Source organism: Mastigoproctus giganteus, chromosome 12 (genome assembly GCF_048544385.1).
Source record: "Mastigoproctus giganteus isolate SK-2022 chromosome 12, ASM4854438v1, whole genome shotgun sequence".
Classification (NCBI taxonomy): domain Eukaryota; kingdom Metazoa; phylum Arthropoda; class Arachnida; order Uropygi; family Thelyphonidae; genus Mastigoproctus; species Mastigoproctus giganteus.
Window position 1 is genome coordinate 5468998 of NC_143586.1, and position 24757 is coordinate 5493754.

At 35.1% G+C, this 24757-nt stretch overlaps 1 protein-coding gene across 1 annotated transcript in view; it reads left to right on the forward strand.

Annotated features, from left to right (window-relative positions):
- LOC150076649 (activating signal cointegrator 1) overlaps nucleotides 1-24757 on the forward strand; it is a 71774-nt gene that overhangs the window by 22804 nt on the left and 24213 nt on the right. The window contains exons 4-7 of the mRNA XM_090385607.1: nucleotides 2132-2401; nucleotides 3528-3715; nucleotides 16853-17177; nucleotides 21173-21342. Coding sequence (XP_090241733.1) covers nucleotides 2132-2401; nucleotides 3528-3715; nucleotides 16853-17177; nucleotides 21173-21342 — 953 coding nt within the window. The remainder of the gene's footprint in view (nucleotides 1-2131; nucleotides 2402-3527; nucleotides 3716-16852; nucleotides 17178-21172; nucleotides 21343-24757) is intronic.

Here is a 24757-nt window from a genome sequence, read left to right on the forward strand (position 1 = left end):
CGAGCGTGTTAACGGAAGAAAGTGACTTTATTGTGGACAAGTTCTTTCTAACCCGTACAAAAATATGGCTACGAATAACAAGGGAAATGTGAAAAGATCAAAGAAGGTGACGACATTAGCGAATAAAATTGAGTTATTAGACAAAATTTCTAATGGTTAAAGTGTCTCCTCAGTGGCAAAACATTATAAAATCAATGAGGCAACTGTACGATCAATCAAAAAATCGGAAGAAAAAATCCACCGTAGTGGGCATGAAAACGCGCTAATTGCTTCAAAAATTTGCTCTGTAACTCGTGGTGTTAAATTAGAAAAAATGGAAAAAGCTTTAAATCTGTGGATAGAAGAACGAACTCAAAATAAAATTCCGTTAAGTTCACTCATCATTCGTGAAAAGGCAAAACACCTTTATCAACACTTTAGCGAAACTGGTGATAGCACTGGTGGGATAAGTTTTTTAGCTAGCAAAGGCCTGGTTTGAAAGATTTGTTTGAAATTTCTAATAAATTTCTAATAATATTACATTTAATATTAAATTGTTTCTTATTTTCATTTTGATGCCATATGCTTGCATTTCACTATGTACATAGTCATATTATGAAGGTACATATTATACATACATAGACAAAATTTTAGACTAGTTTTTCTTATATATTTCATACTTTGGAACGGAACCCCTTTATTACTATGGGAGCCATAACTCAGTATTCGCGTTTTCGGTATTCAGGGCATTTCTCAGGAACGTAACCCCCGCGAATAGCGGGGGTTTACTGTACTCTATATGGGTAGCTGTAATTCCAGAACATATAAGCTGTGTGGTACCACACTGATGATAGTGGACAGAGAACAAAAAAGACCTCAGTAGTTAATTGTGCAGTCAGACATGGTGTTCTCTGAATAGTGCAGATAGGCTTCTAGGATAGCTCATGGGGTTTTTGCAATGATATACAGAGTTTTTACCAACAATGAGGAGTGATTATCAGATTGTACTGTTAAGGCCACATCTTGAGTGTTGCATACAGGTCTGGAAGACAGATTTTAGGAAGAATGTGGATCTGTTGAAATGGGTGCAGAGAAGAACAGTGAAATCGGTGAGGGGAACAAAAGTCTGCTCTTAATAAGAAAGGCTTCTGTACTGCAAATTGCACTGTCTGGAGACTAGGCACCTGTGAGATCCAATTGAATGTTTAAGGCTTTTTATAGATTAAGCAGAGAGCAGGAATGCTGATGGCATCCCTACTCTCTCAGATAACACACATAAAGGGGCATAAATTTAAATCGAGAGAGGATGTTCAGGTAGATGTGTAGAAATTTCCTTTTAATCAGAGTACTGATGCTAAAAAAAGCAAAATGGTTTCACTTTTATATTTATCAGATAAAGAAAAAAAAACTTTTAATAACGTTTTTCCTCAATATTAAAATTTAAGTAAGAAATAAAAATTTCAATGATTTCTGTGATAAATGCACCATTTTAATTCATGCAGTTAAGCATAACGAAGTATTTATGCTATTAAATTTTCCCAAGTATTTTCACAATTTCACTTGAAGGTATAGCCCTCAACCAATTTCTGTTTCAGGTACAGCCCTCAGCACATGTTCGATTACTGAATGCAACCCACCTGTGTAAAAAAATTGGGGGACCAGTGCTCTGTGATAAATTTTGCATTAGTTAACCTTCAGATAGGGATCCTTGCTGGTGCTAGTTGTTCATGGTCATTTTAGCTCTATTCAGGTGGAGATATCTTGAAGTTTAAATACAAAAATTTGCATAGAAACTGTTCTCTAACCCTTTCACTCACTTATCAAAAGATTAAAGAGAGGAGATTAACTAATGCAAATGAACTAATTATACCATGAAGAACAAGTAATTTGGGATTTTTTTATATGAAGGTTTAAAGGCATAGACCTTTTTTTTTTTTTACAGTTCTTGGAAAAGAAATGTGTTCATTTTTGGTTATTGATATGTTGGATATAACAGATTAGCCTGTACTGTACTTTAAAATAAAATTAAATATAATTAAATTAAATAAAATATAATTGAAATAGCTATTTTAAGTATTAGTATTGTTTAAATCATGTGGACATTTTCTCTTAAAAATATTCTGATATTTATATGTGTATATATTTCTTCTAGGATGGAAATGTGGAAAAGGATGTACAAGCAAATTCTGTTTTTTCAAAAGATAAGCAGAAGCAAAGCCCTGGAGCACCTGTACGAGCAAAACAGAAGTATGTTCCTCTGTACAGCAAAGAAGGTCAAGCAAAGGATATTGTCTTTCTTCCAGGCAGAAATCCATGTCTGTGCCAAGCTTCTAAGCATAATCTAATAAATAACTGTTTGAAATGTGGACGGATTGTCTGTACACAGGAAGGATCAGGACCATGTTTTACTTGTGGAGCTTTGGTTAGACATTTTTTGTTCCTTTTACTGTTAGATGTTTGTTTAAAAAAGTAGAATAGCTTTTAAAACGTAACCACTTATTTATTTATTTTTTTATTATTATTATTTTCTTTGAAAATAAAAGAATTATTATGATGGAAAAAGTGAAAAGAGGTTATTATTAGTTTATTTTTTCTAATATCTGTATAAGAAGGATGATTGAAAAGTTCTGAGGCTTCACCTGATTTGGAATCAGAACTGTTTAAAGCATTAGGAAAGTCTCCCTTAATTTCCATATTGCCACCCAATTTGGGCCCTTTTAGCTCATGTTTTAATGGCCTCCATTGGCCATTAGTGTTCCATGTACCTCATGCAGTTTAGCATATCCTGCAGCAGCAACTACGTCTCTTATTCAACATCTTTGACATTGTGCCACAACCAGTCAATATCCTTTTACTGTCCACCTTCGAACTCACAGAACCGAATTTTCTTATTCCTCATTTATTCATTCAACTTCCATTTTCTGGAACAATCTTTCTTCATATGTATTTCTTGAAAATTACAATCTACAGAAATTCAAGTCTAATGTCAACAAGTATCTTCTTTCATCTCAATCTTCAGCCCATGCATGGTACTAAGTGCTATTGGTTCTGATACCTCATGTTTGGAGTTTTCATTAAAAAAAAAGCTATGTTTGCTTAATTGCATTTTTCCATATAATTTGATTTCCTTAAGTTTAAGTTATTATTCATTAAAGCAAAAGCTGAGAAATAAAAAAAAAAATAATAGAAAATATTGTTTTTATGTCTTTGTGTATTTCATTATATTAAAGTTTGAATTCCATATAATATTTTAAAATATTTGCATTTATAGCATGGCACATTACAATTGAACCTCCAAAATCCAGCAGTCCATTTTCTCACACTAGTTTCCATCCATTTTTCCCATTTTCCAGCTCTTTTTAGGAAATTGGGCAAATCTGGAAATTAACCTGTAAAGTTTTTTATGCTCCAATTGTGCAAGAAATTTCATAATTTCTAAAGTGCTTAAATCTCTCTCTCTCTCTCTCTTGATGCAGAAAATTGCATGCATCTTTCATTTTTTGCATTTAGTGTGTGAATAATGATGTTACTAATATTATGTTATACAGGTGTGTACAGATGAAGAACTTGAGATGATACTCCGAAGCTCAAGAAAAGGTGATAAACTGTACCAGATGCTCACAGCAGAAAATAATGCTCCTTTATTTCTGGAAACTCAGTCAAAAAACTCCCTGCAGGGTGGATTTCAGAAAGCTGTAGAACACAAAAATAGGCTCTTAGAATATGACAGAACTGCGTGAGTAAACAGCTTATTTTTTAAAATAACACCAGTGTATAATCAACCTGCATGGTGAGAACTTTTTTTAATTTCTCTCTTAATGTTTACATCTGGATACATGTATTAGAACTTGTATGGGATACACATGTTCAGATCACAAGTCACGGTACGGCGCCTCCGTAGCCAGGTGGGCAGGAGCAGCAGTGCGTAGCACATGCTTCTTGATTAGACCGGGGTTCGAGCCCGTGACCACCAAATACAGAGGATGCAGAAAGGTCAGGGAATGACCACCACATATCCCCGGAGCAATATGGCCTTAGTTGCTAATGCTCCTAAAAACCAAATAACAAACAAACAAACAAGTCACAGTACATCAGTTTGTGCAAATAATATAGTTCATTCACATTTGAAATAGTTTCCTCACTCTCAATGTGCTAGGAATATTCCATTGGAGTCACATCATAGTGTGAGATTAAAATACACACTCTTTTAGCATTAGCATTAGTAGAGGCATTTGATGCAAGAAAGCAAGCTTATGCAGCATCAGCCAAAAGAAAAAAAAAAAAAAAAAAACCACTTCCGAAGCCTCTGTTCGTTCAAAATACCTGTCCAGCTGAGCCTTAAACTTATTTAGGCTATCAACTTCCACGACAAGGGATGGGAGTGTTCCACCAACCAACCACCCACTGGCTAAAGGCAAATTTCCGCACGTCTATCCTACATCTGTCTTTCCTCAATTTGAATTTATGCCCTCTCAGGTGATTCTTCTGAGCTAGAGGAAGAATCCCATCAGCATTGAGCATGCTTAAACCATTCAAGGCTTTATACACCTCTATCAGATCACCTCGCTGGTGCCTAGTCCAGACACTGTAATTTGCAAAATTTAAGCCTTTCTTCGTAAGAGCACCCGTTTGTTCCATTCACTAATCTTGTTGCCCTTCTCTGTACTCGTTCCAGCATCTCTACATCCTTCTTGAAATGGCCTCCAGACCTATATACAGTACTCTAGGTGTGGCCTGACCATTGCCTTATACAAGGGAATAATCACCTCCTTATCCCTGCTAGAAAAATTCCTATATACCAACGACAATACACCATGAGCTACTCTTGCAGCCCGTCTGCACTGCTCATAGAACTTCATATCTGCCTGCACAACCACCCCCAGGTCCCTTTCATTCTCACCACTGTCAGTGTAGTACCACAGAGTTGATACGTTGCTCTGGGGTTGCTGTTTCCGATGTGTAGTACTTTACATTTGTCAATGTTAAACTTCATTTGCCACCTCTCAGCCCATCTGTTCAACCTTTCAAGATCCTGTTGCAGCAGCATAGTGTCAGTAGTATCCTTGATAACCCTGCCAACCTTTGTATCGTCTGCAAACTTTGACATTAAGCTTGATATACCATCATCAATATCATTTATGAATACAGAAAACAATAATGGACCCAACACTGAGCCCTGAGGGACTCCACTAATAACAATATTCCACGACGAGCAGTGTCCATTGATTACCACTCTCTGTCTTCTCCCCCTCAGCCACCCCTTTATCCACAGCAGCAATTTGCCTCCAATGTAACAATGCTCCAATTTGTGCAGCAGTCTTCCATGTGCAACAGTATCAAAAGCCTTTCTAAGATCCAAGTATATAATATCAAAGTTATTCCCTGCATCCAGTTCTTTTGTGACTGCATCATACTATCCAGTCAAATTGGTCAGGCAAGACTTCCCCTTAACAAAACCATGCTGTGTCCGAGCTATAACTGAAGTCTTGTCCAAATGACCCTGCAGTGCTTCTTTAACTAGTGCCTCCATTAATTTTCCTGGAACAGAAGTTAAACTCACAGGTCTATAATTACTTGTGTCAGCCTTTGATCCTCCTTTGTGAATTGGGGTCACATTTGCACATCTCCAGTCTGTGGGTACCTCCCCTGAGTCAAAGGAAGCTCTCATAATTATGGCTAAGGGTTTGCTTACTTCCTCTGCTGCCTCCTTTAATATAACTGGATAGATCCCATCCACCCCGGGTGCCTTTCTTGTGTTTATCTTCAACTTATGTGAGTATGTATGAGTGTGTATGACACTAATGATATTAAGAGTAGGAGACCAGCGGAATTACTTAACAAGTACAGGTCACTGTTGAAAAAAACCCGTGAAGTAGGGTTGAATTTGAAAGTGTCTGCAATTCTGCCCAGACACGATAGGAGGGAGTATATGATGAGAGCCTTGTCGATCAATTCGGCCCTGGAAAGATTGTGCAAGGCTGAAGGGGTAGAATTTTTTTCAGCCTGGACTGTACTTGTTAACAGGAGAGATTGCTTCTACAGGGATGGGATACACTTAAATAGAAAGGGTGCAAGAATATTTGCTGATGCTATCGAGGCAGTGTTAGGTGGGTCGGAAAACTGCTAGCTTGGGGGGAGACAAAGACTAATGGATTAACAGTAGCCACTGGCAGAGGTGAAAGAGATTCTTGCACTGCTTCTATTGGAATGAGCAGAAGCCTGAAAAACAAGATGCAGGATATTTCAGAGACTGCTGGAAGTCATTGCGGTACAAGTAAACACATGGGTTGTGTTAGGGTAGCTAAGAATAGAAACAGGTGCATGTATACTTGCGTGTACACTAATGCTAGGAGTTTAGTAAATAAATTTGATGAATTTGAGGTATTACTCAAAACATCAAAGGCAGATATTGTTGGGATATCAGAGATGTGGTGTCACACAGATATAAGGAATGTAGAACTGGAATTTGGGGAGTACAACGTCTACAGAAAGGATAGACAGGATAGGAAGGGAGGAGGGGTTATGCTATTAGTTAAAAAACACATAAAATCCAAGGAAGTGAAGCCAGTTGACATCGCTGGACAGTGCAGTGTTGAGTCAGTTTGGTGTGACATAAGCATAGGTAAATCAAAATTGAGAGTAGGAGTGTGCTATAGGCCTAATGACTCTGATGAGTATAATAAGATACTGTACAGGGAAATAGAATGGGCCAGTAAATCAGAGAGTCTTATAATGGGGGATTTTAATTTCCCAGATATTGACTGGAATTTGTGGGTTGGTCACTCACACACTAGCAAGGCTTTTGTGGATTTATTGGATGATTGTTTTCTACACCAGCATGTTCGGGAGGCAACTAGAGGGAGTAATACTCTTGATCTGATTATCAGTAGTGATTCTTCATGCATTAGGAATCTGCAGATAAATGAACCACTGGGTGGCAGTGATCACAGTGTGCTGAAGTGGGATTTACTCAAGGAGGTAACTACCATCAGAGGTAAAGGGAAGGGTTTTTGCTTTCGTAAAGGCGACTATGATGGTCTGAGACAGTATTTAAATTCTATACAGTGGGACCAACTGATGATGTTACCAACAGCAAATTCAAAATGGGAAGCATTCAAGGAACTAATCTTGGAAGCTACCAGGCTTTACATACCAACCAAGAAATATTGTTCAAGGTTCAGGCCTAAATGGTTGTCAGATGAACTAATGAGACATATGGCAGAGAAGAAAAATGCATGGGATACATACAAATTAATGGGTGACGTGGAAGCCTATGATAGATATAAGTTGGTCTGTAACCAAGTCACAAAGGAGATTAGGCAGGCAAAGGCAGATTATGAGAAATCCTTGGCAAAGGATGCAAAGAAAAACAGAAAAGAGTTCTTTACCTATTTAAACTCAAGAAGGAAAGGGATGAATCAGATTGGTCCACTGGATGTTGATGGTTCAACAGTTGAGGATCCAGCTCAGGTGGCTAACAATCTAAACGAGTATTTTTGCATCTACATTCACACATGAGGAGTTATTCAGGAAGGGGAATGTCGTAGGTGAAGTAAACATTGGCAGTGAGCTAGATGATTTTCTAATAACTGAGAGGAAAGTGGAGGAGAAATTGTTGAGGATAAACATAAAAAATGCACCCGGGGTGGATGGGATCTATCCAGTTATATTGAAGGAGGCAGCAAAGGAAGTAAGCAAACCCCTAGCCATAATTATGAGAGCTTCTTTGGACTCAGGGGAGGTACCCATGGACTGGAGATGTGCAAATGTAACCCCAATTCACAAAGGAGGATCAAAGGCTGACACAAGTAATTATAGACCTGTTAGTTTAACTTCGGTTCCAGGAAAATTAATGGAGGCACTGGTTAAAGAAGCACTGCAGGATCATCTGGACAAGAATTCAGTTATAGCTCAGACACAGCATGGGTTTGTTAAGGGCAGGTCTTGTCTGACCAATTTGATTGGATACTATGATGTAGTCACAAAAGAACTGGATGCAGGGAATAACTTTGATATTATATATTTGGATCTTAGAAAGGCTTTTGATACTGTTGCGCATGGAAGACTGCTGCACAAATTGGAGAAGTGTGGCATTCGAGGCAAATTGCTGCTATGAATAAAGGGATGGTTGAGTGGCAGAAGACAGAGAGTGGTAATCAATGGACACTGCTCAACGTGGACTAATGTTATTAGTGGAGTTCCTCAGGGTTCAGTGTTGGGTCCATTGTTTTTTTCTGTATTTATAAATGATATTGATGATGGTGTATCAGGCTTAATGTCCAAGTTTGCAGACGATACAAAGGTTGGCAGGGTTGTTAAGGACACTACTGATACTATGCTGCTGCAACAGGATCTGGAAAGGTTGAGCAGATGGGCTGAGAGGTGGCAAATGAAGTTTAACATTGACAAATGTAAAGTACTACATATGGGAAACAGTAACCCCAGATCAACGTATCAACTCTGTGGTACTACGCTGACAGTGGTAGAGAATGAAAAGGACCTGGGGGTAATTGTGCAGGCAGATATGAAGTTCTCTGAGCAGTGCAGACGAGCTGCAAGAGTAGCTCATGGTGTCTTGTCAATGATATACAGGAATTTTTCTAGCAGGGACAGGGATGTGATTATTCTCTTGTATAAGGCATTGGTCAGGCCACACCTTGAGTACTGTATACAGGTCTGGAGGTCTCATTTCAAGAAGGGTGTAGAGCTGCTGGAACGAGTACAGAGAAGGGCAACAAGATTAGTGAATGGAACAAAGGGTTGCTCTTACGAAGAAAGGCTTAAGTTTTGCAAATTACAGAGCCTGGAGACTAGGCATCGCCGAGGTGATCTGATAGAGGTGTACAAGGCTTTGAATGGCTTGAGCATGCTCAATGCCAATGGGATTCTTCATCTTGCTCAGAATAATCACCTGAGAGGGCATAAATTCAAATTGAGGAAGGACGGATGTCGGATAGATGTGCGGAAATTCGCCTTTAGCCAGCGGGCAGTTGGTTTGTGGAATAGACTTCCATCGCTTGTTGTTGAAGTTGATAGCCTAAACAAATTTAAGGCTCAGCTGGACAGGTATTTCGAACGAATTGAGGGGTGAAATGGGAGTAGTGGTTTTTTTTTTTTTTTTTTTTGGCTGATGCTGAATAAGCTTGCTTTCTTGCATCATATGCCTCTACTAATGCTAATGCTAAAATAAGAAGAAATACAATGCATATAAAATCCTAAAAATTAAGTGTAAATAAGTGTTAAATAATAAAATTATTTAACACTTATTTACACTTAATAAATATAATAAAAGATACTAGAGCCTCAGTATAGGGAGTTTGAATTTTTTTTCCTTTTAGTTATCAGTGCTCTTTTACAAAAAACTTCGAGTATTTCAATATGTATTAACACAAGCAGTGCAACCTAAATATAATGCCAATGTTGCCGATATCTTTTTAACACCCACATTATAGCCTGAATCTCTTTTTAGAATTAGGTAAATAAAATTTACCTAATTCTAATATGTCATTAGGTAAATAAAATTTACCTAACGACATTTTTCATAATAATTACGTAATCAATTGAAAATAGTGCAGCATACTTCACAACTTTTTTCTTATTATTAAAAATATACCTCACAGCAAATCATTAAGAAAAGTTTTAACTTTTTTTAATGATTTAGTGGAGGATATATTTTTACTAGACAACCAATCCATTATTTTGTTTTCCACTTGTTCATTTTGGAGGTTTGTTCAGCTGAACTTCTAGAATGGTAACAAGCATTGCTGATTATCATATTGGCATTTTCTAGCAGATTACGTAAAGTTTCTTGGCTGCCCATTTTTTTAAAAAATAAATAAAACTTTATTTGGTCTGATAATCTCTCACAGTAGCATTCACTTTGCAGATCAAATTAGAATCAGGAATAAGCATCATTTCCCTCCCTCCACATAAAACAAGTCTTCTAGATGCAATTCCTGATTCACTGACTTCTAAAACATCTTCAGCTGCTAACATTTTCTGAATGTAAAGTTCTGTCAATGTAAACAATAGGTTTCTTCATTTCTTCCTATAAATTTGTTCTCTTACGTATGACATCATTTCTTTCCATTGAAACTTTTCTTCTGTTCTGGAGATTTATTCTAATAAAATCCCATTTCATGAAGAATTTTTCTTAAAGTTGCTTTTTGATAATTAATTTTTTAAATTTTAATAATGGAATTAATTTAGGTGTAATTGGTACTTTATCATAAATATAAAAATCTAGAATTTTTTGCTTTATGACAACTGGTCCAGATCATATCATAAATTGTAGAAGTTTTTTCTACAATATTTCTTGGGTGATAAAACACTTGGACAATGTTTACCATTTTCTTGACTTTAAATCTGTTTTATGAATCATTCTAAAAATCCTGTTGCTATGCTAACATACTTTGTTGTTTGCTTGATGGATATACTCAGTTTACATTTAATGTTTCTTTATCAAGTGTTCAATAATGTTGAATACAATTTTATTACCCTGGCTATGTAGATGTTCTTTTTCTCTTTGATTATTCATTTGTATATTTTTATTGCCAATCACTTGTGCATAACTATGTGCATATAGTTATGCACACACTCATACACACTCACATAAGAGTGAAGAGTGTATGATTTTGTAAATAAACTATTTTAATTTTTTATATTCTGCCATTTAGCTGGTTGGTTTAATTATAGTGGTACTAAAATTTGTATTTACCAACACATTTTAGGTAAACCATATCTTGATATAAGATTTTTAATTATTTATCTTGCATGTGTTCAAATTTCTTGTGGTAAGTACCCAAAATCCAGAATGCCTCTGGCCAAAAGCCTTTCTGGATAAGGGGTCTGGCACTGTATATAATTAAATTATGTTTTCTTTTATATGATTTCACCAAATCTAATGCATATGCACTTAAAACCATGAAACTTTCCTCATCTGATGACATTTGTTAACTTAGTTCCTGAATTTCTTTTTGTTTTAATCAGAAATATGTATCTTCAAATGTAAATAGGATCATATCACATATATGTATTGGCACAAATTGTAAAACTTGTATACAAATTCTGTAAATTCATATTTACAGCATTTGTAAATTATATACAGCATTTGCCACATTTACATAAATTCATATGTAAATGTGGTATTACAGACTATGCAGTGTTCATGGATTCTGAATTTATTATTAAATTAATATCTATATAATATCGGTGTAGATACACCATAGACAACTCTTAAGAAACTACGATGGTAGTTGTTATAGTAGGCATTATTTGCTCTGTTTCTCATATTGTGCTCTTCCTTCACAACGAATTGCCATGATATTGCACTACCTCGAATAAGTAACGCTTCACTAATAGAGAAGACTATTGTTACTTATTCTCAGTGAGTACCACCACCCAATCTACACCGATATTATATAGATATTAAACTCTTAACTCTTAACATATTATGCCTTGTGCATTTAGTTATTTTTAAATATTAAATTAATTTACCACCTCCTTAGAATAACATTTGTGAATGGCAATCACAGTATATCTTTATCCTAACAGAAACACTGTTGTGAACAAATAACATTTCATGATGACTAGTGTTAATACATATGCTATTTAATTACATTGGTTTTTAATTACACCAAATGCTATTTAGTTACATTGGTTTTTAATTAATCCAGCAGTGGTCATGTCCCCGATCATAATAAATAGCAGCTGATAGATGCCCAAATTTGTTTATTTCTGGAAAAAAAATTTTTTTTTTTCCTTAATTTTGTTTGAAGTACCCAATACTTGATCTTTTACTGATGAATTGTAATACTTGTTAAATGTGGTTTTTATTTATTTTAAATGAAAATTTTAAAAATGTTTTCTTCTTTTATGTGTTCACTTCAAACTTTCATTAATTCTGCTAAAAATAAAAAAACATTACAATCATAAAATATAAACATAAACCTATTAGTTTTTTCCATGTGCAGAAATTCAGACTTATACTTGTGCAGTATTAATATTTTGTCAAATAAATAAAGGAATAAACAGATAAGTGATAATAGTCAAAACAAGAAACCATTTTACATCAATAATAATAATTGAGACAAATAACACAATTTTAGGATTAGCATTAGTTGAGGCATATGATGCAAAAAAGCAAGCTTATAGAGCATCAACCAAAAAAAAAAAAAAAAAAACCCCTTCCCATTTAACCCATCCGGTCACTCCAATTGTTTGTCTAGCTCAGCCTTAAATTTATTTAAGCTATCAACTTCCACAACAACAGATGGAAGTCTGTTCTTCCAACAGATGGAAGATTATACACTAGCTGATCTGGAAGCCTCCTAAAGAGTTACCTATAGGTTCAGTCTGGTGTACTAACTAGCGGCCGGCCTGCAAACACCATTTTAGAGCTGTACCCTCAAAATGTAAGGAAGATTGGATCTCACCATGATGTTCATCATAACCTCAAAAGTCATCAGTCATACTGCATTATGGGAGAAATGGGGAAGGGCATGCTGTCTTTACTATCATTAACAACTCTGCCAACTTTTGTATCATCTTCAAACTTGGATGTTAAGCCTGATATACCTTCATCGATATCATTAGTAAATACACAAAACAACAATGAGCCATCACCGAACCCTGAGTGATTCCACTAATAACATTAGTCCACGTAGAGCCGTGTCCATTTATTACCACTCTCTGCATTCTCCCATTTTATATAGCAATTAACCCCTTCACGGATTATCCCGCGATATCACGTTTTTAGTTTTAAAGTTATTTGGAACTACACGAAATAACTCGGGATAAAAGCAAGCAATAATACCTCCAAATTTAGGACTGAAACCTATTTTCTCGGGGACTTAGCTGGCTAATTTTCCATTAGCCAGATAAATCCTGAGATTTCTCAGGATTTTATTACGCCTGGCTTTCATTTTACTTATATTGTATAGCAGTGTCAGAACAGTAGCACGTGTTCCTATGTGCTGCCAGTAATCAAAATAAAATAAATTCTGAATACTTATAAGTGTTAACCAATCAGAAAACAATATCGAAAAATATTTCAGCACCCTCTTCAACTGCCGGCCATTAGCGACACTTACCTCACCTATCCACTTGCAGCTGCCGTGTATCAGAATTTAGCTAGTTCACAATTATTGCTTGTGCGTTCCACTTGATTGTTTAAATTTATTTATATAATAAATAGTGAAGAAGAAGAGATTAGTGATGATTCATATAGTGAATTGGAAACTTCTGATGAATCTGTTTTAGGTTTTGATTCAGATGAAGAAGATGGTGATATCAGTGTTTTAGATGCTAGAGAGTGGTGCAAAATTTACTGCACTGAAGACCTCCCCTTGCCACTTCCAAGATTTCCATTTGCTGCACAGCCAGGTTTGCGCATTGAAAGCAATACATACGAAATGACTCCCATAGACTTTTTTGATGAAGAACTAATCAATCTAGTGTGCTCTGAGAATAATAAACTTGCAGAACAAAGTGGTGCTCGTGATTCTAGTTGGACTCCAGTGATGTATGCTTGAATTGAGAATATTTTTTGCTCTGAAAAATGCTGCAAGGTACTGTGAGAAAGCCTGAAGAATATATAAATAAATAAATTTGCACTGGTCAAAAAAGCCATTACTTGAGGCACCAGTGTTTGGAACTACAATGGCTCTTAGGCGTTATAAAAAGATAAAACAATACCTTCATTTCTCAGATAATGAGTCATATGATGCAAATATGCACACAAATCCAAAACTAAACAAGGTTTATGATGTCTATTGCATTGCTTCTTAGAAAATAAATCTAGAAGTCTCTATGTTCCTAAAAGAGACAACAATAGATGAAAGCTTGATGCTGTACAAAGGAAGACTCAGTTGGGTGCAGTACATGAAGCGCTCGAGGTTTGGCATAAAGTATTATATGCTGTGTGAATCTGAAAGTGGCTATGTTTGGACTTTCATAATGTATGTAGGAAAAGGCACATAAATAGATCCAGGCTTTATTGGTCTTCCAATGTCTATGTAAGTGATTTTGACTCTCATAAAGTTTGGAAAAGGATATTGCCTCATAGTTGACAATTATTATACCAGTCCCTGATTAGCTGATATTCTCATCACAAAGAAAATTGACGTTTATGGTACAGTGAGACTAAATAAAAAGGAAATGCCCAAAATGCTGAAGAAGGAAAAGCTGAAAAGGCAAGAGATTGCTGCTTTTCAAAGAGGGAAATCATGGCCTTATGTTGGAAAGATAAAAAATATATAGTGTTGTTATCTACGTTCCATAATCCTTCTCAGGAAGAAATAGAAACTTGAACAGGAGTAGTGAAGAGACCCAAAGTAGTTTGTGACTATAACTTTTCCATGGGAGGTAGATAAAGTTGACCAGCATTTGGCAAACTATCCTCTGCCCAGAAAACGAATTAAAAAATACTTTCTTTACACATGTAAAGAAAGTGTTCTAGCTGTGTGGAATTCATTTCTACTGTATAAAGCCACGATTTCAGATGGCCAAAAAGCTCTTTCACCCTTGAATTTCAGATTGGACCTGATTGATGAAATCATCAAGAAATATCACCCACAATTTCACCAGTTAGAAAGGGAAGACTGTCTTCAACATCCCAGCCAACTTGCTATTCACCAGGCCATTGATATTCCACCAACTGAGAAGAAGTTTCCAACTAGAACTTTTCGGGTATGCTCCAAAAAGTGAAACAGAGATGGCAAGAAAATTCGAAAGGAGACACAGTACATGTGTGAAACATGTGAAATTGGCCTTTGCATCACTCCTTGCTTCAAGACCTACCACACCAAGTAAAATTATTTGGTGTGGTATTGTTTTTCTTGAAATGCTGTTTGTTTTTCATGAAAGGCCATTTTTTTTATGGAATGCTTTTTTTGTGGAATTCAATTTGTCTTTCAGGAAATAAGGTAAGTTTTCATTTTTTTGTGTTTTTCTGTTCCTTTCTTTTAGCACAAGCGCTAATTTATTAAAAAAAATCTGTATAATTTGCACTCTTTTTGGCATACACAAGATAACTCGGGATACCCCAAATGGGTTAATTACTCACATGTATTTTTTACTAAAAAATTAATAAAAAAAACTATACAATGAGTATTCACATGATGCATACTTATAATCTGTAAAATAAAAAAAGTCGATCCATTATGGCACATTTTCAAAAAAAAAATGTTCCAGGAAGGGGTTAAACATAAATCAAAGAGTATCTAATTTCTGTAACAGATTGAATCAACCACAGTTAAGGAATGTATTTTTTAACATTGTGCTGAAACCGAAGCAGTAAACAAAAATAATTACAAACAGGAAGTGACAGGTGCTTTACACATGTAATTCCAGGTGAACAATAATATTTTATTTCCAAAACAGCCCAAATAAAACTTTATTTATACTGTATTCAAATAAAGCTGATGTTCAAAGCTAATGGCTGAAGAGACTCACTATCTTTCTTTAGGAAGATAGTGAAAGGGAGAGGGGGTTGTCAGGTTGCACGTGACTACTGCAGGTTAACATAATGTGTTTACTAATCAAATTAGGATTTTATTAAAATTTACCCAAATAAACAAACTTCAGCCATTTCAAATCAGAGTAATTTGTTTTCTGTATGTGTATAAGCTGCATTTACATTATGTTAAATTATTGAATTTATTCTTTGGCTGTGGACTTCTTCAAAGAACTAAAAGTATATGCTTAGTGCCATTATCTGAAAGAGCAACACTTCCTTCAAAAGAGGCCTTTTTTATTTTGTAGCTCCTGTGAAAATTGATTTCTGCTAATTCTACAATAAAATTATGCCTGTAAATTATAATAATGCATGCATATAATGCAATATCATAAGTTATTATCATGCGACCTCATTTTATAAAAAGTCCAGGTGACTCTGCTGTCAGTTTATACTGCTGCGGAAAAGTAAAAATGTCAAAGATGATGTGGAAAGGGTGAAGAATTCTACTCAAGACTGTTGTCTAGTGTTTGCGGCAATGGTTCCTACAAGTCAGATGCATGGGGTATATTTCAAATGATGAAGCTGAAATGTATCCCTATTCCATCTGACTTGTAGGAACCTTCTCTGCAAACACTAGACAACAGTTAGAGTGTAATTCCTCACCTTTTCTTTCTCCTCCACCTTACAAGCTGGTGCTCAGGGTTCAATGAATGCATGGATATACGAGAATACCCTATAATCAAAATTACTACTCAGTTGCTTCCTATTTCAAATAAGTAACCTGGATGACACTGCTCTCCTTGCCACAGAGTTATTAGTATCATCCAGCTGCTGTTAATTTAGCAATTTTAATTGTTTTCATTATATTTTCTCCTCAATTCATTAAGGTTCATATCCGTTATGAACACAGTGATCATGAACAGATTTATAGACAAACTTTTGCATCACTACTGAATTGATATTCATAAGTTTAACTATCTAGTTCAGTGGTGACGTGACAGTTTCCTACTATGGCAGTGTTCTTCAGTATCATAAAGAAATTCACTTGTTCATGTTGCAGGAAGTCTTTAGCATTGTCAGTATCATTTTTGAATTTATTCACTCACCATAGACTTATTATTGACCCATGCATGTTTCAGCCAGTTTCACTGTTACTGTGCAAATAAAATAATTACAGATTTGCACCTCAGCCTTGATACATTGATGGCAGTGCAACTAACATCAAGTATGTTGACTCCTTATAAATAACATCAATGTCGAGTAGCACATGTTAGCATCACCAGCAAGCTAGAAATAACATGTCACAAGAGTTTGAATTTTTTGAATTTGCTAAACTTTATAATGAGTTCAAAGTTTTCACTTAATTTTGCTCTTACGGTTATGTGATTTGGTCCTTTTGTTGTTTTATTTTGTTAGACAGCGACGTACTCAAGTTATTGATGATACTAGTGACTATTTCTCCATTGATTCTAACAAGTGGATGTCCAAGCAAGAAAGGAAAAGTCTTCAGAAGAAACAGGATGAGCTTCATGGCAAAAGACATGCATCAAGGTTATCACAGAAAGTTACTCTGGACTTTGCAGGAAGGCAGGTCATTGAGGAAAAAGAACAAGCTGATTTCAATGATTTAATGAAAGAGAATGATGCATCATCTAACAGGGAATTTCAAGAAAACACACAATATGAAAGCAGAGATGAGTGGCCAGATGTTGATCCATGTATACCCTGTGAACCTCCTGTGGTAAGTGAATCCCCAGTTAATTAACTTTTAAATTATGATTTACATTGTATAAGCTTTTAGATATCTTGTTATTGATGGAAATTTCTTTCGAGGTTTCACAATTCAAACTTATGCATAATTCATAGTCATTACTACTTTCCCAGTATTACTAGGAGTATTATATAGCTGTCCCATGCTGTAGTTTGGTTTGGTCAGTAGCACTAACCATATTTCATATCCATCATCAGAGTTTTGCACTGTTCACTCCAAGTATATTGAGACCTATTGTATGCCTAGCTTTTGTATGTCAGCTTTCAGCCATTGCGTATATGCCAAATGAGTTATTTAACATTTTATTTCTTATCACTGAATAAAATGATTGTTTTTAAATAATAAAATGTGTGGCTATATGAAATTGTTATTCACTCCATGTTTTTCACTTTCTTTCTTTAAAACTAGACTTCATCTTACCATCTCTACTAGATGGATTCTGTCCTACCATGGAATATTGTTCCCACATCTGGGACAGTGCCCCCCAAAACCTCTCTCAGGCTTCTAGATTCCATTCAGAAGAGGACAGTTAGGATAATTAATGACTCATCTCTAATAGTCTCTGCTCTCTGTCTCAGACATTGTGTTTCTGCTGCATGCCTTTTCTACAGATACTTCCACGGGCACTGTTCTTCTGAATTGGCTTCTATAATTCCCGCTCTCTTTCAAAACAGTCCGAACATGTGCTGCCAACATCCATTTATTGTCCAACTTAACTCACAGAACCAACTTTTAATCTTGAACAACCTTCATATGTATTTCCTGAAAATTACAGTCTACAGAAGTTTAATGTCAACAAATATCTTCTTTCATCTTCTCAACCTCAAACCCATGCATGGTACTAAGTACTATAGGTTCTAATACTTCTCATGTTTGGGGTTTTCATAAAAAAAAAAAAAAAAAAGATGGAGTTGTATAAACCCCATCTAGTAAAGATGGTAAGGCTTTTTACTATTACTAGTGACCTCACAGATTGTTTATTTACTTACTAGAATATCTAATACTTCAAATAAAACTGTAATATACTTCTTACTGTACCCAGTAATATACTTCTCCATTGGAAGAGTGTATTTTATGAAAATGCCTCCACAAAGTATGATAAATGTGATATCAGTGCACTAATTAACAAACTTGCTTTGCTCGACACTTTGTAAGAAAAAATGGCTTAGGCCACCACTTGTAATATGTATTACAAGTGGTGGCCTAAGCTTAATATAGCTTAGTATCACTTAATATAGAAGTATATCAGAATCTTTGCCACACACCTAACACTCTTGATCTTTTTCTCACCAACAATCCTCTGAAGTACATAATGAATGTTAGTTTTCTTCTGTCCATCTCAGGATACAACTTAATGATACCTCTTCTCCAATGAAGTGTTCAATGATCAGCTGCTTTGGATCTTTCAAATTACAAGAATGCAAAATGGTATGATCTGTGTGATTTCTGTTTCACTTCCTTGGTTGGACTACTGTTTTAAATCTCTGATCCAAATGCTTGCTCTTATCTTTCAATGAAATTATTCCTGTATGGATCAAATACTTTATCACTCTTGTCCCTCCCTTATGAAAATCTCTTTTACAGCTTAGTATGCTCATCTTCCTTAGCCAGGTGGGAAGGAGCAGCAGTGCTTAACACACGCTTCTTGATTAGACCGGGGTTCGAGCCCGTCACCACAAAATACGGAGGATGCAGAAAGGTCAGGGAATGACCACCGCATATCCCGGAGCAATATGGCTTTAGTTGCTAATGCTCCTAAAAAACCAAATAACAAACAAACAACAACAAGCATGCTCATCTGAAGATAAAGCTGATTTATGATCTTATCTTTGCATTGATGATCTTGGTAAATAGCAGCAATTTGCCTCCAATGCCACACTGCTCCCATTTGTGCAGCAGTCTTCCATGTGTAACAGTATCAAAAGCTTTTCTAAGATCCAAATGTATGATATCAAAATTATTCTTTGTATCCAGTTCCTTTGTGACCACATCATAGTTTCCAATCAAATTGGTCAGACAAGACTTTCCCTTAACAAACCCATGCTGTGTCCGATCTATAACTGAAGTCTTGTCTAGATGATCCTGCAATGCTTCTCTAACCAGTTCTCCATTAATTTCCCTGTTACAGTAGTTAAACTAACAGGTCTGTAATTACCTGTCTCCCTTTGATCCTCCTTTGCGGATTGGGGTCACATTTGCACATCTCCAGTCCATGAGTACCTCCCCTGAGTCCAAGGAAGCTCTCATAATTATGGCTAAAGGTTTGCTTACTTCCTTTGCTGCCTCCTTTAATATAACTGGATAGATTCCATCCACCCCAGGTGCTTTTCTTATGTTTATCTTCAACAATTTCTCCTCCACTTTACTCTCAGTTATTACAAGATTATCTAGCTTACTGCCAAAGTTTAATACACCTCTGGCATTCCCCTACCTGAATAATTCCTCATGTGTGAATGTAGATGCAAAATATTCATTTAATTTGTTAGCTACCTGAGCAGGATCATCAACAGTTGAACCATCGATATCAAGTGGACCAATCTGATTCATCTCCTTCCTTCTAAAGTTTACATAAGTAAAGAACTCTGCTGTTTTTCTTTGCTTTTGATTGCATTTCTGTCTGTGTGGTCCTTATTTAACCTGTGACTCCATTATTTTCCCTGGGAAGAGGAAAATAATGGAGTCAAACCTTAAGCTACTAGGTCTGTAATTAGTCATATCACCCTTTGATCCTTTCCTTATGAATTGTGGAGGCATTCACACATCTCCAGTCCACAGGGACCTCCCCTGAAGCCAAAGATGTGCTCATAATTATAGCTAAGGGTTTGCTTACCTCCTTTGCTGCCTCCCTTAATATAATTGGGTAGATTCTGATATCCCAGGTGCTTTTTTTATGTTTAGCTTCAATAATTTCCTTCCACTTTCCTCTTAGTTATTACAGTCATTTAGCTCACTTTTGGAGTTTGATCAACTTCTGGCTTCCCAATAGAATTCTTCAAGGTAAAGCTATCTTAATTTCTGGATATGGGACTATAACAATTTAAGATGCTACATGGCATCTCTCAACTGAGAAGATAACAGAGGAAGTGTGAATGCCTTACATAAATGGAAAAAATCTCTCAGTTTACTCTAAACAAACCTTTTCAACTTGTTTCTGAGAACAGTGGTCTCGAAGAGAAGGTGTTAAAAAGTATATAGTCACCTTAAAGAGGTGACTATATAACTCATGAATGTGGTATGTTTTTAGTTCATTCCATCAATTTTGGTTGCCTACACAAGTGAGTGCTACTACAAGTTTTTTAAATAAACAGAATAATTATTTGCATCATGATAGAAATATATATTATAAATATATGTAACATCTGATTGGTTTAGGCATGCATGCTCAATCATTTTATGAAGCTAGGGTACATAGTGCTTGTGGTCATTGTCAGGGTGTATTCTTTTCAATTGCATATCAGCATGTCACAGTTTGAACTAGCAGTATGCATCAGGTTTTAATGTGTCCCCTGAGGAAGTCTTTGTACCCCAGTGGCATATGAAATTATTACTTTGTGTGTGTCTCCCCAGATTAAAACAACTCTCACAAGACTTGGGTTCACTCCATTTTTGAAGAGGACATGGAAGGAACTGTAACACTGGCACTGAAGGGAGAGCACACATGAAGGCTTATAGGACTGCTTCTAAAAATTGTATATAAAAGACAGAAATTTGTTAATATCTATATAAATGGCATATTTTACGACATTATATGTGGAGGTCTGTGCACTCCTGATGCTTAAAGGCATAAAATTTCCATTAACAAAAAATCATATGCACCATACAATTATAATTTGAATGTATATAATTCCATTATATGGGGTAACTACCTTTCATTAAAAACCAATTTTGAGATTTTCTTCTTGCATTTAGTAGAAAATATTTTAATTTCTTCTAATTTGCTTATTTAATTTTTGTTTTTTTTTTAGTACATTGAAACAAAAATAGAAAAATCTAGACCTCCATTAAACTCCACTTCATGCAATCAGCAGAAGACTAAGCGAATACAGGATACAGAAATTCAGTTAATGTATGATGAAGGTATGTGCCTTAGTATCCAGCAGCCTTATGCTTCACTCATAATCATGGGAATAAAAAAGTAAGTTTTGCTTGTAGGAATCATTTATTTTTTTGTTTTTTTTATAAGTTTTTATTTACTTTTACCAATGCAAATATGTGAAATCATATGTATACACTGGTATAAAAATTTCTTTGTTCTTTCCATTGTAATTTTTTTTTCAATTTGAAGTAGAGTGGACCAAAATATGCCCATTTCAATTTAAATAAGCTCACAGTATCTGTACAAGATTAAGTATTAAGAAAATTTATTTGTAAGTTATTCTTATTAATACTGTGCAATAATTTTCACAATTCTAATTTAAAATGTTAAGAATCTTATGACAGACATTTGTGAATAGATGACTAACACATAGTAAATATGAGAACGGTAGCAGTTATACCATGGAGAAATTGCTCATGTTATTGTTCATACTTATTAATATACAGCAATAATATTACCAAAAAATGTCTATTTTTTGGTAATATTATTGCCATGTAATTTGCTTGCATGCAAAAAAGGTGTTTGATTACAGATGTGGAACTGAATCGTGTGTGTGTGTGCATAAAGAAATCAAAAGAGGTTAACCACAGAAGCTGCTTGAAAGAAAAGATTACATGCAACTGTGCACTAAAATAAAGCAAAACCAAATAAAAGATAGATCCACATTCCCCCGCCCCACCACCAATTTGAATGATGTTAGAATTTTTCAATTTAAACATAGATCCATGAAATAAAATTTTTGTGGCTTTTAGCTTAGCAAATTAGTTAGTTTCAGGAGCTTTCCTGAAGTGGCTAATCTCTTCCATAAATAGCAACTTAATTTATGTGTACAAAAAAAAAAAAAAAAAATTGATTCCACATAACCATGGTAAAATTTATAATGAAATTTACATTTTATCAATAGTTTTTTTTTTTTTTTTTTATGAAAACCCCAAACACGAAAGGTATCAAAACCTATAGTACTTAGTACCGTGCATGGGTTGAAGGAGAAATATGGGGGGGGGGGATTTTTACACTAGGCTTCAAAGTTCACCAAGTACAGTTGGTCGTCGACTTATGACTGACTTCTGTTCTGACTGACAGGTCGTAAGTCGATCTGGTCGTATGTCAGCCATATATTTATTAACAGTATTTTTTAACCTTTCTAATCTTTTTATCATCTTTATAATTTATTTTTATAATCTTTTAAATTTTTATCATCTTTTATTTTTCATTTTAAATACAGTAATGTTTTTATCTTTTACTTAGCGATACTGTACATACCTTCATTTCTACGCCTAGGCTATCTCTCTCTATGAGGTTAAATTCAAACATTCTCTACATTTTAATTGGTTTATTATTCATACTGTTTATAAAAAAACAAAACTACAATCTATAATTATATTGTACATAATGTGAAAAATAATACTGTACATAATGTAATGTAAACACAAAAATACAATCTAAAATTAATGTAAAAATTAATACAAATGAAATTTACAAAATCAGTTTTTAATCTTTGTTTGTGCTGGGTTGTGCACCGTCATGTTCTTGGGTTGAGGTAGGAGATATTTATTTATAGAGACATTATGCAAAGCAAATCTTTTTTTAAAATGCTTAAACCACCCAGTACTAGCCTGAAAATCTTCTGCGTAATCGTCTCCGGCACGTGATTTTAAACTCTGAAACAAACTTCTAGCCTTTGCTTGCACTGTGTGAAGGCTCATGGGTGTATTTTTTTGTATTAAATCTTCCATCCACATAAACAACAATTTCTCCATTTCATGGATGGGTTCCTGTCGTTGTTTGGTTAAAATTGTAGACTTAATAGGTGCAGAACCTTTCACGGCTTCCTGAATTCTTTCTTTGTCCTTAAGTATCGTCGATACCATGGAATGTGATAACTTCAAGTCATGTGCTATCGTATTCACTTTCTTTCCACCTTCATACTGCTGGATAATTTTCATTTTACACTCTGAATCAATAGTTTTCCTTGACTTCTTAGCTGGTGCATATGTAGATGAAGGCATTTTCCTTTTACTAAACATTTTGTGCATATTTCAGTAGAATTTTAATTAATACACCACATGCAACAGATGCTTGAAATCAACTGGGTGTATTTGAGAGAGAGAGCGACTGAGTGTATGTGCCTGGTGCTGTCCTCAGGCCTCCCGTCATCGACGTGCTTCCTCACCTGGGTTATGGGTGTCCTCAGTAGTGACTTCCTGATTTGTTATTAATTTATTCATTTATTTATTTATTTGTTTTTTTTTTCAAAGTATCAAGTATCAACAAAATCGAAAATATGAACATTAATTGCAAAAAATGAATGTTAAACATTCATAAATACATTTCAAACCATGCGCGTAGCTATACAATACAATGTACCCAGCTTTACGATATTAATCCGTTCCAGAGATACCATTGTATTGTGAAAATATAATGTGAACCCAATAACATTGTTTTTTGGTAATTCATTCCATGACCTTGGAAGTTGAAATTTTCGCTATATCTCTCTCTAAAAGGTTGGTTTTTATAGTGCAAATTGTATTAGTTACCAATTAAAATTACTAAAATTCACTGCACTTTCATCGTTATCATATGTTCTGTTATAAGAACCAGTTTTGAACGCCTTTGTGACATTTTTCTAAAGCACATTTCTGGAGGTAATAACCATAAAAGAAAAACAATTTGCCCTTTCCAGTTTATTGGGCTTTTCTGTTACTGCAAGCAATTACAAACAGGTAGTAAACTCGATGTTATTGCATTTGTGAAAATACCGATAGCTGAAATTGTGTGGTTTTTTTGTGTTATTATGGTGAAATGTGTTTCCCTTTACTGAAATCTTCAATCGTATAAAAAACAAATAAATTTAATAAATTTTCAGAATCTTCTCTTCATTCCTTTTTTTTTTAAGCTTCGCAAACTTGTTACTCTGCGCAAATCGTGTTAGTTGCAATTTGTGCGTTCTGTTAAAAAATGCTTATGAATCTATTGAAATTTATAAAGAAAAGAGAAGATTATCTTGGAAACAAATGCCTCTTGAAACATTTCTGAGGAAGACTACTTGTGTAACAAACCAACGAGTGCCGAGCCAATAATAAGTGATCAATGAGTGTGCATTTAGTCGATGATGAAGAATAAATATTCTTTAAAATTTGTAAGTCATAAATAATTTATTATTATAATTTGCTTGATTTTACAGGCTACGTTTTAATTTCTTTGGATAAATCAGTCATTGTTTAAACATAAACTAATTAGCTATCTAAGTTCATTGTTGAGAACGTAACCCCTATTTTTAACATTATGCTTTAGAAGTTTGCTTTACGAGCACGTGGTAAGAATGAACTAACTCGTAAAGTCGAGAAGTACCTGTATTATGGAGGCAAAAACAAAATTCAGTGATCTTTCTTATACTCGGCCTTGGCTGCCTTAAAAGTTAGGGCAGGCAAGGCTGAATATGACAAAACAATGG